The sequence below is a fragment of the Ursus arctos genome, unplaced genomic scaffold (assembly GCF_023065955.2).
Source record: "Ursus arctos isolate Adak ecotype North America unplaced genomic scaffold, UrsArc2.0 scaffold_26, whole genome shotgun sequence".
Taxonomy (NCBI): Eukaryota; Metazoa; Chordata; class Mammalia; order Carnivora; family Ursidae; genus Ursus; species Ursus arctos.
The window spans coordinates 26,226,377-26,242,575 of NW_026622941.1; the positions used below are offsets into that span (position 1 = coordinate 26,226,377).

At 34.8% G+C, this 16,199-nt stretch overlaps 1 protein-coding gene across 20 annotated transcripts in view; it reads left to right on the forward strand.

The window, feature by feature from the left end:
* Positions 1-16,199, forward strand: part of CCDC91 (coiled-coil domain containing 91) — a 312,578-nt gene that overhangs the window by 241,073 nt on the left and 55,306 nt on the right. For all 20 annotated transcript variants that reach the window (XM_048216514.1, XM_026502183.3, XM_048216516.1 and 17 more), the window contains one exon: positions 14,720-14,833. In XM_048216514.1, coding sequence (XP_048072471.1) covers positions 14,720-14,833 — 114 coding nt within the window. The remainder of the gene's footprint in view (positions 1-14,719; positions 14,834-16,199) is intronic.

The following is a 16,199-nucleotide window of genomic DNA, read 5'->3' on the forward strand; positions in this document are numbered from 1 at the left end:
ACAGCCTGTATTCAAAATCAGATGGCATTTACTGCAGAGGGCTTGCAACTCACCCCTACACTGTTCCCCCTCCCAGTGTTCTCATCGTAGCATAAGGCACACACTCATCTCATTGATCATTTAATGTATAGGTAATTTCAATAGCAAAAACTCGAAGGGGCTATTTTCATTTCTTTATTTATTCATTAATATTTATTGAGTATCTACCATGCATCAGCTCTGTTGGAAGTTCTGGGCACATAGCGTCAAAGAAGATAGACAAGGTCCCTCAGCACTCATGGAACTTACATTCAAGTTGAAAAAGACTTACAGGGTATAAGGCAACTCTATGTAGTGATATGGGCTGTGGAAAGGGTTATGTGTTTGACTGAGAATGGGTGGTAGAGGTTTTATTTAGATAAGAAAATTAGGGAAGAAGCCAGACTCAAAAAATTTACATGTTAGGATTCTACTCGTATGAAATTTTGAAGAAGGCAAAACTGATTTAAGAGGAAAGAGATCAGTAGTTGTGGGGGGAGTACTTTTTGAAAGTGATAGATATCTTTTAATCATAATCGTGGTGATTACATTTGACAAAACTTAACCAAATTATATATTTTTAGTGATGAATCTTATTGTATGTAAATACTACTTTAATAAAGCTGTTTTATTTTTTAAACAAATAACTACCAGAATAAATTCTTGGCTGGATGGCAATTTGAGATGGTGAGGAGGGTTGCGTTTCATGGGGATAAATAATCTAATTTGTGCATATTAAATTTGAGGCGCCTATTCATAATCCTAGAGGAAATGTTGAGTAGCCAGCTAGAAATGTGTGTCCGGAGTTCAGGTGTGTTGTCAGGACTGGAGATCAAAACTTGGGTGATAACCATAGAGATGGTGTCAAAGCCAAGTACATAAAAAACAAAAATTTTCAGGACGGGCAGGACTCTACATGACATTCTCTCACCAAACGTAACCATCTTCTACCTAGAAAAAATATGACCTCTTCAGATTAACTGTGTAACAGTGGAAATAGTCTCATACTTACGATGGTTGTATTTCAGATGATATTGTGAAGGTGTTCAAGTTATTGGTACTTTCTGTATCACACTGCTACCCAGATCAAGTGGCCAAAGCCTCATCTACGTTTTCTAGGAAGCTCAGGGTCATGTGTCTAAACAGCAGCTCCTGCCATCTTCTGCCCACCTCCTGTCTGATTTCAGAAGCCAGCACTCATTCTCTTAGCAGCCGGTTGTGATTCATCCAGCCTGAAGAACTGATGGCCAGGGAAATACAAACTGAGTACTGACTGAAGCGACTGATGTTATAAAAGCTTGGAAGCTATCTTTTTAATTCGAAGAATTAGGTCACTTCGTAGCCCTCAAATGTAATTAAAAGGATTCTGGAAATAAAACTTAGAATAATAGCAATTAGCATTTTTGTCCACTAAGTCACACTAGAAATAAGGAAAAGATGAAGTGTGGCAAAGTGAAAAACAGTGTAAGCTCAGGTAACTAAAATTACTCTGACAAAAGTAAGGAAGATAAACAGCTTTGGCTTTATAATTTACCTGTAGAGCTTCTCTGTGTTAATACTGACGTTAACCGAAGAGATAAATGTTAAACTGTGACAGAAAACACAATTCCTAAGGATTGGGGCACATATTGCTCCGAATTGATTTGAGAGATCATTTTGTTTGGCCTTCATTGTAAATTAAGACAGAGTGTGGATTTTAGATTTGTGCATTTTTTTCTGAAATATTCAGAAGAAAGTTAATGACTCTGACTTTTTTGGTTTTCATATTAAATTAATTCCGTGTCCCTTGAAAATCGTTGTTAACGAAAGGAAAGTACATTTGTTATTGACACCAAAATGGGCAAAAAGAAAAGAGTCATTAATTTTGCTGTTCTAGCAAAGTCCTGTAAAAGGACTCCAGGGCATACAGACACTTAAACTATGTCTGACGTTGGAAGCTCTTCATAATAGTTTATAACCACAGCCACTGTAATTTGGGGTTATGTTTCCCCCAAAGCCACAGACATTACAATCAGTGGTTAAATTTTCTTTAAGAAATTCAGCATTGCCACCTGACCCTTCTTTTAAAAAAGGAAATAGCATTTCTATTTTAGCTTAGCAGGCCAGATAATTTCACAACACTGAAATTATTTTTCTGTATTGACTTAAACTTAGTTTTGATTCATTAGTTTGTTTTAAAATTTTTATTTATAAAACTTTGATAGCCATCTAGTAATTAAACGTAAAATCTTAATTACATTTTTGTCAAAATTATTGCACTTGGGGACAAGTAACAAATAGTGCATCAGTTACCTTCTCATCTCTCAAGACCTTTCCCTCCTGCCATGGTTCCTGTTTTCATTCAGTGGGATAACTATCTACCAAGTTACCCAGTCCAGACAACTGGAGATTTTCCTTAACTTTCCCTCTCTCATCCCCATTTTGATACCTTGTTAATCATTAAAACCTTTCCATTTTACCTGATGTAAGCCTTAAGCACACACACACCTCCGGCCTGCTTATCACTGACTTCACTGCGGTTCTGATTCTTTACCTTGACCTCCTATATCGATTTCTTGGCTTCCAGTTTTGTCCCCTTTCAATCTGGAATAAAAAGTGAATGAACTTTAAATTCTTCAGTGCCTCCTCATAGCCTATAGGATAACATTCAAGCTGCTGATCATGAACTATAAATCTTTCAGAACATGAAATATAAACTTTCAGTGACCTGGTCCCTACCTATTCAGTTCATTTTCTGCCATTCTACTGTGCATTTCATGCTTTTAGTACCAAACTGTTGGTACACATATCATACTGTTTGATGGGATTGGGCCTTTAGTCATACGGTGCCCTCACCCTAGGATACCATCACTTTCCTAACTTGCAAAACCCACTCTTATTTAATAACCTAGCTTTTTTTTTTTTTTTTACTCCAAAGAACTTCTTTTTACATTTCTTAGATTAAATCAAGTGTTCTTTCTTCTTCTTTGGCATTCAGTATATAACTATACCATTGCCCAGAAGTATTATATTTGAAGGATCTGTTTCTCTGTTTTCTCCACTAGATTTAAGCACTGCAAAAATAGGAGCTGAGTCTTGAAAACTGCAATAGGTTATAGATGATACAGGACCAACACTGTTTTAAGGAGACACATTAATCTTTAAAAAATGCACTTGATCTCCATCAACACAGTTTGGCTCTTTCAGAGTTTTGGTTGCTTTTAAGTGGTACATTTTACCAAAAGTAGCATCACCAAAAATAGTACTTTGGGTGTTATCATCCTTTAAAAACATATATTAATCAGATTGTCTATTGGGTGCCAAACTGAGTATAGATTTGCAGTAAGGTGATGAGTGGATGCATGAGTCCAAATAGAATTTTTAGGTAAAGTAGTATACTCTCTTTCACTGGTCTGATGGAAGCATCACATTCATTTCCATATCTATGTTTTAAGAGAGATATTTCCAAATCCGAATGGGATCATCTCAAACATTTATTGGTGTCTCCTCAGCACCTGTTTCTCTCTTCCCAAAGTGATACTTTACATCTCTTAGCCATGTAGTTCAGGTGAGATTTAACCTACTTTCTCGTTTAGGCGTAAACCCTTCTTTACTCAGGCTAATAACGATTATGTCCTACCCCTATGTTAGCAGGTTCTAAGAATTCACACACTTTCTGAGTCAAGGCTATAAGGCTCCATTTTGGAATTTGCTTCCTCAGGTACATAAACACTGTTATTCACAGTAAGAAAATGGGAAAATCCTTGGAACTGTTAATAACCATCTTGGGGCCATATGTGTAGAACTTTTGTGAAAATGGATCCTAAACCAAAGGCAGAGCTAAGAACTGGAGATGGAGAAATTTGCATCCTTGATCACATCGCTTGAATCCTAATGGAAGCTTACCCTTAGTTCTTTCATGTTCTTTCATGTGAGGCTGCAGATTCTTTTTTAAGTCAGTTTGTGAATTTTCTGTTACCCGTGATCAAAAGAATAATTGATTATGAAAATAAATATGCTAAAAAGTAGGTGGGGTTAGATGAATCCTAGCTTTTATTGACATAACCTTGACCACTTTTTTAAAAAATGTATGAGGCTCCATTTTCAGATCTGTAAAGTGGGATTAATGATACCTACTTTACAGAGTTGTTGTGAAACCCTTGGAAAAGTTTTAAAATGAAAACTGAGATTTGTGAAACAACTTTAGAAACTACAAATGTAAAAAAGTATTGTGGGCAGACCAGTAACAAAGCAGGAAACGTTGTCAGAACTATAGAAAGAACTGGAGTATTTAGTTCAGAGAAAAGAAAAATAAAAGATATGGTAACATTCTTCACCTATTTGAAGGACTGTCATAAAATGAGGGCTTATTTTCTATTTAATTGAGGGGGGACATGTTAGAAGAAGTAGGTAAAAAAATTAGCTCAGTGCAATATAAAGCTATCAAATCCAAGTTATCTAGCAAAAAAAGGTATCATTTTTATCCAGGATTGTGAAGAATGGAGTAGGTGGAAGACTGAAAGATGTATGTATTGAAAATATAATTTCTACTGTCATTTTTTTGGTTTAGGGATCTCAGTTTCTGTTTTTGTGTCATTATAGGTACATGGCAGTTTTCAACTCCACAGATTTATAACTAGTTACTAACATTCCAAAAATCGGCCATTCTTGCAGTCATTGAAAATGCTCTCTTAGAAATAATTACTGTAAAACCCCTTTTACAGTATTTATATTGCAGTTTTTTAAACATATAACTTAATTATATAGCTGTGCATACCTGCCTCTCAGACTGGTTCTGGGGATGAAATGGAAATACACATCACTGTTTTGTTAACTTTAAACACCAGATTATCACTGCTTTTGTAATTTTAGTTTAGTACCTTTTATATTATATTTTGCTTAACTCTGCTGTGTCTTTCACACACAGATCTCTGTTAGGTCCCAGAATCTCTAATTTTAAGTGTCATTACTGAGTTTTATTGACCCAGCTGAAATTCATTCGCTTACTTAGTGTAGTGTCTGGAACATAGTATGTGGTGGTGGTGCGCAGATGGCTGCTGGTGTTTTGATATGTTAGTATTACTATTATTATCATTATTATTACAACCATCGTAACCACCTTTGTCATTTTAACGCCTAGTAGAGTGCTAAGAATAATAAGCAATGAGTGAATGGATGTTTCTTGTGATTACCTAAGGCAGTAGTTTCCAAACTGCACCGAGCTGCCCTGGGATGCTCAGTGAACTTCCCAGGGTGCTGCAGGATATTTTAAATATTAGAGGGCAAGGCACAGATACTTAGGATCTTCAGGAAACCAGGTAAACTACTAGGTTGAGAATACTAATTTGTCTTCCATTCCTTTCTAGTACATCATATCATAGTGAAGTTAGGTTTGGGGGTTGCTGTGATAAAAAGCAGGTACCATGCAAATATCCACGTGGAACAGGAAATGAGAGTGTCATTGTCTGATCTTGCGCCAAGATTTAAGGAGCTACGCAATTCTTGCTAAGTACAGAATTCTCATGAATAAGTAATTTGGGTTAAAGATGAAATTAAAGTATTTGTATTTCAATTTTTGTGTATCATCTTTCCAAATGGCTGCTATGTTATGACCTAACTAGTTAGTAAATGAAACAGTTAGGTATTTCTTTTGGCCTGGAGGGCACCATAGAAAAATTATTGAGGCTGTGAACTGAGAAAGTTTGGGAAGCTTTAGCCTAGAGTGTACCCACCATACAGGTGCTCTGGGGAACACAAATATAAGTTACAATCCCTACCCTTCAGTAGATTTTCTTGGCATTGGGGAAACGAATTCACTTATTTATTGAAGATGAATTATGCATCTATACTCTGTACCAGATACTGTATTAGAGTTCTAGTCATAAAGAATATGAAGTGTAATAAATATAATCCCTGATTTCAAAGAGATCTCACGTTGGTAAGATAAGTAAAGCAGTTATACAACTGTGAGCTATGGAGTGCTTTGAGATATAAAATATAGGGTACTCTTTGAGTACATACAAGGGGTGCTAAACTCACCAACCTGTGAGAAGATGCTGAAGGTCTAAGCATTTTAGGGAAGGCTACAGATGATGATGCTCAAACTGAGTTGTGCAGAAGGAGTACATTTGATCATCACAGGAGGAGCCTAAGGGGACATGACTTCAACCAGAGAGAGCATGGCATGTCCAGGGAACTGCATAGCAAATACTTGCTATGTGCATGACAAGTGGTAGTTTTTGCAGAGATTACAAACCTGAATGAAACTTGGCCATTATGTTCAGGAACCTTACAGTGAACTAGGGAGGAACCTTACAGTGAACTAAGGAATGTGTCAAATGTATAAATTGCTCCAGTGTGAGGAAGAATGATATAGATGACAAAGCATATCGGGCTTAGGCATTTGATAGAAATTGTAATAGTGGTTATCTCTGGTGGGCAAAAGCATGAGAGAACTTTCTGCAGTATATAGGTGCTCTTTATCTTGATCTGGGTAGTAGATGAATGGGTGTATATGTATGTGAAAATCCATTGAGCTGTACATACTTAAGGTTTATGCATTTCAATATGCGTAAATTTTTTTAAAGCTAAACACAAAGGAAAAATAATATAGTCATTATTAAAATAGTTATTTACTTAAAATTGTGAGAAACATCTAAGTGATTCTTCAAAGGAAAATCATAGTCTTAAATACATATATTAGAAAATAGAAAAGACTGGAAAAGAATGGGCTAACACCCAATTTACTAATACAGTTCGAAAAGAAAGAATAGGATAATCCAAAGAAAATAGAAAGAAATAATAAAGTTTATGACAAATTTATAACGTAAATTGGAAGGTTTCAGAATATTATCATTTCTTAAAAGACATTAAATTCACAAACCTTTGACAAGATTGATAAAGATGTTATTAATAAACATTGTTGGAGGTTGAATAAAGTGACCTAAAATAGATGCAATACTAATTTTAAACATGATACAAGCAATATAAATGACTTACTACCAGTCAGGTGTAAAGCTTAGATGAGAAACTTATCAAGAAAATTATAAATTCCAGAGTTGGAGCAAGAAGAATTAGAAATGCAGAATAATTCTATGGCTATAGAAGAAACTAGAGTCTAAGCTATTCATGTATCTCTAAAAATAAATGTAGATACATACTTTTTTCCAGTAGATGAAACTTAATTCACCTCTTCCTGAGCATTGGCCGGACTTAATTGTTCAAGTCTAATTGAGTAAATTATAGAAAGGGAAAAAAATGTTAATTTTATAGCCAGAGAAACCTGGCAGATACCATGTTAACCAAATGATCAAGGTTAACACAGCCAGCGATAAATTATGTTTAAGGCCACATTCCCCTGATACAATATAATGAGAAGCATGCTTCATCTCTATGGTATTCTTCCCCCAAATCATAACCCCAGTCTAATCATGAGAAAAAAAGAGATAAATCCAGATTTCTTTAAAATACCTGAAAAGTGCCCTTCAAAAGTGTCAATGTCCTAAAGGAAATACTGAGAAACTGTCAGAAATTAGAGGAGACTAATGAGATACGGTGTCTAAATGCAACATTTTACCTTGGATTAATCCTGGAACAGAAGAAAGACATTAGTGGAAAAGCTGGTGAAATACAAATAAAATCTGTAATCTATTTATTATTATTGTCTGATGTTAATTTCTTATCTTGATGAATGTACCATAATTGTGTAAGATGTTACTGTTAGGGGAAGTTGGATGAAATGCATATGAGAACTCTTTTTTTTTATGTTCAGTTAGCCACTGTATAGTACCTCATTAGTTTTTGAGGTAGTGTTCAGTGACTCATTAGTTACATATAACACCCAGTGCTCATCAAAACATGAGAGCTCTTGAACTACCTTTGCAAGTTTCTGTAAATCTAAAATTATCTCAAAATAAAAAGTTTAATACCTTTTTCCTAACACATATCTTGTTAAAAAGAGCAGACAGAATACTTGTTTTTATCCACTCCTTTCTAAAACTCCACTGAAATAAAAACTCTAGTGAAATGGAACCCTACACTACAAACTGAGAAGGTCAATATATATCATAGAAAGTCCTAAAGGCTTACTTGTTTGTTGCACTGGAAACTTCTGGAGGTGGGAATGAGGGTGAGGACTCAACCAGAAGGAAAGTTGGAGAGTCTATTTAATAAGCCCCCACGCATTTCTTCCACTTCTGGCAGAAAACGGGGGTTAATTCTCTGGAAAAAAATAAAATAAAATGTAGGGGTCTCTAGACCAGGGATCACCAAAGCAAAGTGGACATGGGGTTGGGAGGAGAGCAAGGTGAAAAGTTTCATGCTGCTTATGGAGAACCTTAGCCATTTTTCCTACCCCAGCTCTCAGAATGCTGACCACCAGACAGGAAATTGGAAGATTCTTTTCTGAGGAATTTAGACAGCCCAAGATAAAAGACCTAAATATATTGGTATCAGAAATTGCCCCAAGGAAACAACCCAGCCAGATTACTCTGCTATTAAGATCAGAGTCCATAAACCACAACTGCAAGCACAGAGATGTTACTCAGCATTTTAGTGCTCTCCTCTTTAAACATGAGCAAATAGTCAAGTATGAACAGATAACTTCCATGAAAAAACATTCTGTAAAGTGTGGAAAGTTAAAAAAAAAAAAATCTACCGTTAAGGTTCTTAAGGGTAAGAGAAGGTTTTACATGTATGAAACAGGGAAGAGGATACTATTTTTCAGTCAAATAAAAGATTAGAAATCTAAAATATAGTAGAAAGTTAAGGAAAAAAAAGATGAAGCTGTAGAAGTCTTCCAGAGACAAGGGTGTAAAAATGCAAAGACAAACGAACAAACACAAAACAGAACATAGGAGGGAAAAGAGTCGAAAATTAGCCAATCAGTTTAGGAGGTTCATGGGCTGAATCAGAGGATTCTTGAAAAACAGAAAATAGAATGCAAGAAATAACATAGTTTTAGTATTATTATTATTAAAGTAAATCTTCCAAATTGAAGGACACAAATTTCTAGATTGTAAGACCTGAGTTTCTAGATAGACCTATAATTAGATTTGTCATGAAATTTTTAAGAAATGAGGATAAAGAACATTTGCAGAAGTTCTTATAGAATGAAAACCTTACATCATTGAGGAGACATCAGCATGTAATCAGACTTCTCAAAATTCTTTAAAACTACAGAAATTTCCAAGCTAGAAATCCACACTTAGCCAAACTATAAATTAAGTGTGAGGGTAGAATAAAGTCATTTTTCAGACAAAGGAAATCCCGAAACTTTTATTTCCTGTGTGCCTTTTCTCAAGAATCTCCTGCAGGAGGTGCTCTGTCAAAACCTGGGGTGCCTGGGTGGCTCAGTCGTTAAGTGTCTGCCTTCGGCTCAGGGCGTGATCCCGGAGTTCTGGGATCGAGCCCCACATCAGGCTCTTCCACTGGGAGCCTGCTTCTTCCTCTCCAGCTCCCCCTGCTTGTGTTCCCTCTCTCGCTGGCTGTCTCTCTCCCTGTCAAATAAATAAATAAAATCTTTAAAAAACAAACAAACAAACAAACAAAAAAACAAAGGCGTAAACCAAGAAAGAAGAATTCAATGGTATTGAGAAAGCTGGAGTTACAGTTAAAGAGAGATATAGTGAATTTCCAGAAATATACCAGAGAGAGATCCAGAATACACAGTTATGTAACAGACTTAGAGAACAACCAATCCAGTTTGGAGATAAGTCCACGAGATATGTCTCCAAGAAGATAAACATAATAGAAGGTCTGATATCTTTGAATATAGTAAGAAGATGATATTTAGACAATTAGATAAGAATTTGGGAATCAATTCATAATGCTTATTTGCTCAGGCCAATATAATGTGGCTACAGTAATATAGAACCGTCAGAAGATATTTTCCCTCTTTCTTTGGCAACTCTGTCCAGATGCTAGGTAAAAATCTCTGAGCTAGTCTGCTGGAGAATGGGAGACCACAGGAAGGAGAAACAAGCCTTCCCACCTGAGGCCACTCTGCAGTGACAGCCACATCACCCCAACAGTTGATTTCACATATGTGGAAGATCCCAGCCAAGACTAAAAGAACTGTCCAGCTGAGCCCAGCCCAGATGGTCAACTTGCAGAAGCATGACCTAAATCAGGGATCAGCAAGCTTTTTCTGTAGAGGATCATATAGTAATAATTTTAGGATTTATGGGACAAGAGGCTTAATCAAGAATATTTTGTAGATGCTTACATAACAAGAGAAGAAAAACTTCAAAATTTTACTGATGAAATTCAAAATATAATAATTAGTTATTTATTTTAGAGAGAGCACATGAGTGGGGGGGGCAGAGGGAGAGAATCTCAAGCAGACTCCCCACTGAGCATCGAGCTTGACACAGGGCTTGATCTCAGGACCCTGAGATCATGACCTTGAGCCAAAACTAAGAGTCAGACACTTAACCAACTGAGCCATCCAGGTGCCCCAATAATATTTTTTAATAATCTAGTGACAATAGAATTCTCTTTGGGGAAGATAACATTTTGCTTAATTGTGGTTCAAAGTTAGATATCCCTATTATGAAAAATGCTTGCAAAACTCATTAATGCTGATATGTTATGAGATTCTACATATTTCATCTTTACAAGTACTGATATCAGTCAATGAGCATATGATTTTAATTGAGCATATTCACTACTTGAGAAACATTTATAGAATTAGGTTATTCTATTAATATTTTACATTTAGCATATCATTACAGTGTAGATTTAATTACTTCCAATTGAAAGCTAGGTGAAAGTTTCTCAACTGCACAGTAAATAGATTTTGAAATAAGACATTTTATTTGCATTTGCATCAATGTCTGAAAAGCATTGATGGAACTGTAGTTTAAACTCACAAATTTGTGTAGGAATGGATGTCTGACTTTTTTCAGCTGTAAGGCAGCTTGACTTGACTCATGATTCAAACGCTCATTTTCTAAGGTACATTCTCACAACCAGGTGCAACATTTTAAATGATATATAATTATGAAATATGCATACATTATGTATAAAAAAAAAGAAACACACAGTTGCCCCAGAGAATTTCTGATTCTATGATTTATAGCCCACAAACCAGAATTGAGTTGATTGCTGCAATTTGTTCCGTAAATAATTTAACTGTGTTTTATAATCCTTAACTAGATTACACTGCAAAAGAACAGACAACCACAGATCATTTATTAGTTCATGATCCTATGATTACTGAAATGTATGGTAGGTTAATGGATACTGAAACATAACTATACTTCTAAGCAATAAGGAGAAATTAAAAATCTTAAATAAAATGTTGCATAAGCGTTTAGCCCTAAGTGATAGTCATCATGACGTGTTTCATTGTTATAGTATAGAAACTGATTCCAATCATTCGGGTTTTTTAAGAAATTAGTATAATAGAACTCTTTCTTCCACATTTAAAAACTAGTTATATAATCTTTTGGGTATGATTTCTTACAAAGATCTTATTTTTATTGTCTATATTTTATTTTATTTTTTTTTTTTTAAAGATTTTATTTATTTATTTGACAGAGAGAGACAGCCAGCGAGAGAGGGAACACAAGCAGGGGGAGTGGGAGAGGAAGAAGCAGGCTCCCACCAGAGCAGATGAGCCTGATGTGGGGCTTGATCCCATAACGCCGGGATCACGCCCTGAGCCGAAGGCAGACGTTTAACCGCTGTGCCACCCAGGCGCCCCTATTGTCTATATTTTAAATAAAAATATTTAAGATATGATGAGAAACTTAACTGGTATATTTTGGTAAATCATAACATATATGCAAATGGATGTTTTTCCCTTCAAACTGTTGACCTTACAGCAGTGGTTCTCAGCTGGTGGCAATCTAGTGAGCAGATGCCAGATATGCTGCTTTACCCCAGCATATTCCCCCCACAACTCCCAGCGAAGAATTGTTGACAATGCTGAGGCTGAGAAACCTGCCTTAGAGAATATACCATGTTCCAATGTTGTAACCATCACTAAAATATTCTGGAAAATACTCGTTGTAATCACCTATTTGAATATACTCATTGGTGGCAAATCTTCATTCCTTGGGAGGTATATTTTATTTTAGACTAATTTTCATGTCTCAGAGGGAATTCAACAAAACATCCAGGCAGATATTCACAGGCACTTTGCATACATGCACATAAAATTCACTAATTTTTTCCAACTAAGTCAGCATTTGGTCTGATTAGAAAGTGGATGGCTTAAACTTTACTTTTTGTATTATATTCAAAGGAATTTATGTATTGGCAAGTATTTTTTAAGGACGGATTTCACAACCTCGACTGTCATCTAATTCCCAACAGGAGAGGAGAGTTGAATTAAGAAACTTTTTTTGAAAATGGTTCTTTATCAGCTCAAAAAACAAAGAGGATCCTCAAAAATGTGGATTGAGCAGATAATAAACTCTCAGCCCCCCAAAATCCAATGGAAGAACAGATTCGCTAATTCTTCATGTTTTTCTGCACATATCCCTTTTATTTAAATTGAGGTTTTTGCCTCGTCACATTTATTGATACCACCCTTGCTACTTAGAAATTCTGGTTGATATTTAATGTGACATGGATTTGTCTTTTACATTCAAATAATCCAGGTCTGCAGTTCTTATCTGCAGTTCTAAAATTTCAAAAGCTCTGAAAGCTAAGGGTTTTATAACGCAACTGTTGGCAAACCTGACCTGAGCTGATGTGAAGCTTTTTATACTTTTAATTTACCCACATAGTGTGAATGTTCATACTCTCTGCTATAGAACTATCAATGTGTTGTATTTCAGGGGGCTTATTAGTAAGATTTTTTACCTTTCCAAAATATGAAAGACTTTAAATTTCAAATTAGTGTGAAACCAGCAAGAATTGTAATAGTAGATGATTTTATTTTAAATAATTTTATTTGTTCTCATTTTTGTCTTTGAACATTTATCATGGGTTTTCAAATCTTTCCAGATAATTAAGGAAACGACGTAGTACTCTATTATTTTATCAGTGGAACTAAAGCTTATGGTATTCAGTGATTGAAGGTAAAATGGTAACATTTTCAAAGTTACCACCATTATAGGGATTTGCAGATTTGTGACTTCATTTTCTATTTTAAGAAAGGAATCCAAAAAATAATGAGCATACTAGTATTGAAGTGGAAAGAGGTGATATGATCAGGCAGATGATAAAAGATCGTATGTATGCTGCTAATATTTCTATGAAACATGCTGAATATCACATAATAATCTTTTTAAAATACAGAATAAAGTTAGATGTCATTCTCTCTCTAATAAGCAAAGGCTTTAAAAACTAATGAGACTAAATGTAATCAAGGATATAAGAAAACCGCCATTTCCATGGACTGCTTATTGAAAAAAAAATATGTACAAAGGTCAGAAGCTACAAGAGAACTCGAAAATTATATCCTTTGTCCAAAATGATTCTACTTCTTGAATTCAACCTACAGAAATAACTAACATACACCACAAAAAACATTATATGGATGCTCATCACTGCTTTATTTTATTAAAAAACAACCATAATACACATGAATAAGGATTGACAAATTCTTACATATCCCTGCAAGGAATGTAAATCATATTATGAAGGACTGCATAATGGGTTAAAGTATTCAAAATATATTTTAAGTGTAAAATGCCAGTTAGAAAATATTATGTACAGTTCGAGCCCCACCTTCTTTATACCCAAGTGTGAAGATGTGTGTGTATTGTTTTGTGTTCATAATTTTCTGTATTTTCAAATTTTCTACAGTAAATATATTTACAATAGGAAATTCTTAATATTATTTCATATTTCCTGGGTTATATACACATATCTAAAATTAATTTATTTTAGAAACAAACAAACAAAAACAGGTATACACTACAAAGTGAAGAGTCCTCACGACTAACAAAATGAAGCAAATGCTCCCGCAAAATGTCAAGGCATTTTCTAACTGATCACCTGTAAAAGAAGGATGCTACCTGTATAGATAAGTGCAAGTTAAAGAAGTTTACTTTATGGCATTTATCCAATCCATGATATGCTATTCTAGCAGAAAATACACTTTCTGTAAAGTGTTGTATTTGTTTTTCAGAATTTTAGCCTTTTTTCTCCTTATCTGAAATTCTGAAATCTCCAAGGTACTTGATGAAAATTTCAGTAAAATAGGAAGTAGCACTTTTCTCCCCAGATTCCTCATTTCAAATATTAGCACACAGGGTGGAATTTTTACCTCTTATTCATGGTGTCCAGCTCTTAACATCTTAACCTGGCAGAAGGACCAAACCAGCTGTAAATCTTCACCCAGACCACACTTGATTACTGTATGATGGGAAAATTAAACGTGAATAAAACAGCTAGAGCATTAGGGTGTTCTTGGAAGAATAAACACAAGTTGGAAGGCTTCTGTGGATAGCGCAAAGTACGGGAAGGCAATCAATCATGTAAACATCAAAGGAAAGGTTGGTAAGGGAGCCATTGGAGTCTGTCAGGCGCTCCCTGCAGTAAATGGCTTATTCCATTCCTTTTCCCTCTCACTCAGTTTAGAAAAATGAATTCTGTGGAATCTCCAACATCCTAAAAGAGTTTGCAAATTCTTATTCCTGTTTAAAGATACACTTTGAATGGAATGAGCTCAACCCATCGCAGAGGAGTTTTAGTGTATATGAAATGGACACAAACATGTCATAGTGTATACCTCCCTGACTTTTTTCCTTCCTCCCACAAACAGGAAACTGTTAAGGCAGCAATAATAGAAGAGCAGAAGCGAAGTGAAAAGGCTGTGGAAGAGGCAGTGAAGAGAACAAGAGATGAATTGATAGAGTATGTAAAAGAACAGAAAAGAGTAAGTATCCCTCGAAGGGCTTTACTTTGTGCTTCCATAAACTGAAACATTGGCTTTCATACAATAACATGACATTTTAAAATATTTCAAATGTCCTTTGTCATCTAATTTAAGAGTCTCCAAGATTCTTTTTCTGATGTAATTATATATTCTGATAGTTCTATCTTTAAACGTAAATTCCATCTGTCAACAAAAAGCAACACTGAATAACTTCTTGCTAGACTCCTAGAAATGACCTATAGCATATCCAACTTAATTACCTCATGAAGAAAGTAGACAGTTTTAGATTTTTAGCTTTTTTTGCCATAAGTTTGTTAATTTCTTACACTAGTTGTTGAAATTTACATACATCCTTTAGGCCTTCTGACTGTGTTAACACCACTCTGGTTCTAGTAGACTTATACAGTTAGCAAGTTAAGGTTCTTCTGTCATAGTTCCATTTCAGAAACATAATTCAGAATATGCTTCAAAGAATTCAAAATACATATTGAAGCCTTACAAAATAAATGCCACTTCAGTGCTGTGTGGTCTTATTAAAGTGTGAGTTTGAGCAGTGGCTGAAAAGAATGGGTCAAACTTAATTTGTAGTCTTTTCAACAGATCTTTAGTCTTAAGTAATAACTTAAGAAACACATAAGATGTTTAATGGAATCTCTGGAATAAACATATTCTAATATAGTACATAATAAGTTATATAATAAATTTTCTTATACACAGTGTTTTATCTTTTATTTGTATGTTTGGTATACCATGTTGTATATTATAAAAGGAATATATTTAAGGATTATATAATATGAGGTATAAATATGTAATATAAACATTATATAACATTTACCATGTGTGTTATGTTTTATATAACATATCATAAAAGTATGAATAAAGCATAAAACAGTGTGTGTATGAGGAAATTTGACACATGATATCTAAACTTAATTGGTGGTCAAATAGCAAAATAAATAGAAAATGTAAGATTACCCTTCAGTTGGCAGTTAAGTAAAGGCTATGAGTACAGTAAAAGCACATGACACCAGCTTAATTCCACACTCTTAATTTGAAGTCAAATTTGATATGATAAAAAGAAAATTCTCACCCCCCAGTAGCGACCATTAGGTTTCAGCAAAGGAGAATTTGTCAGCAGAGTAAAAATTGCTAATTAAGCTTTCCAGGTGAATTATGCATTCATAGAAGCATTTTGTGTGGGATTATGATAAGGAAAAAAACCCAGAAACTTCTCCTAGCATTATTATTTTTTTTTTGCTAATGAAAAATGTGCTTTTCAGATTAATATTTGACATTCTCTTTTTTCTGAAGTTTACAGTGTGATTCTAAAAGTTATTCCACTCGTTACTAGATTCACAGAAGATTA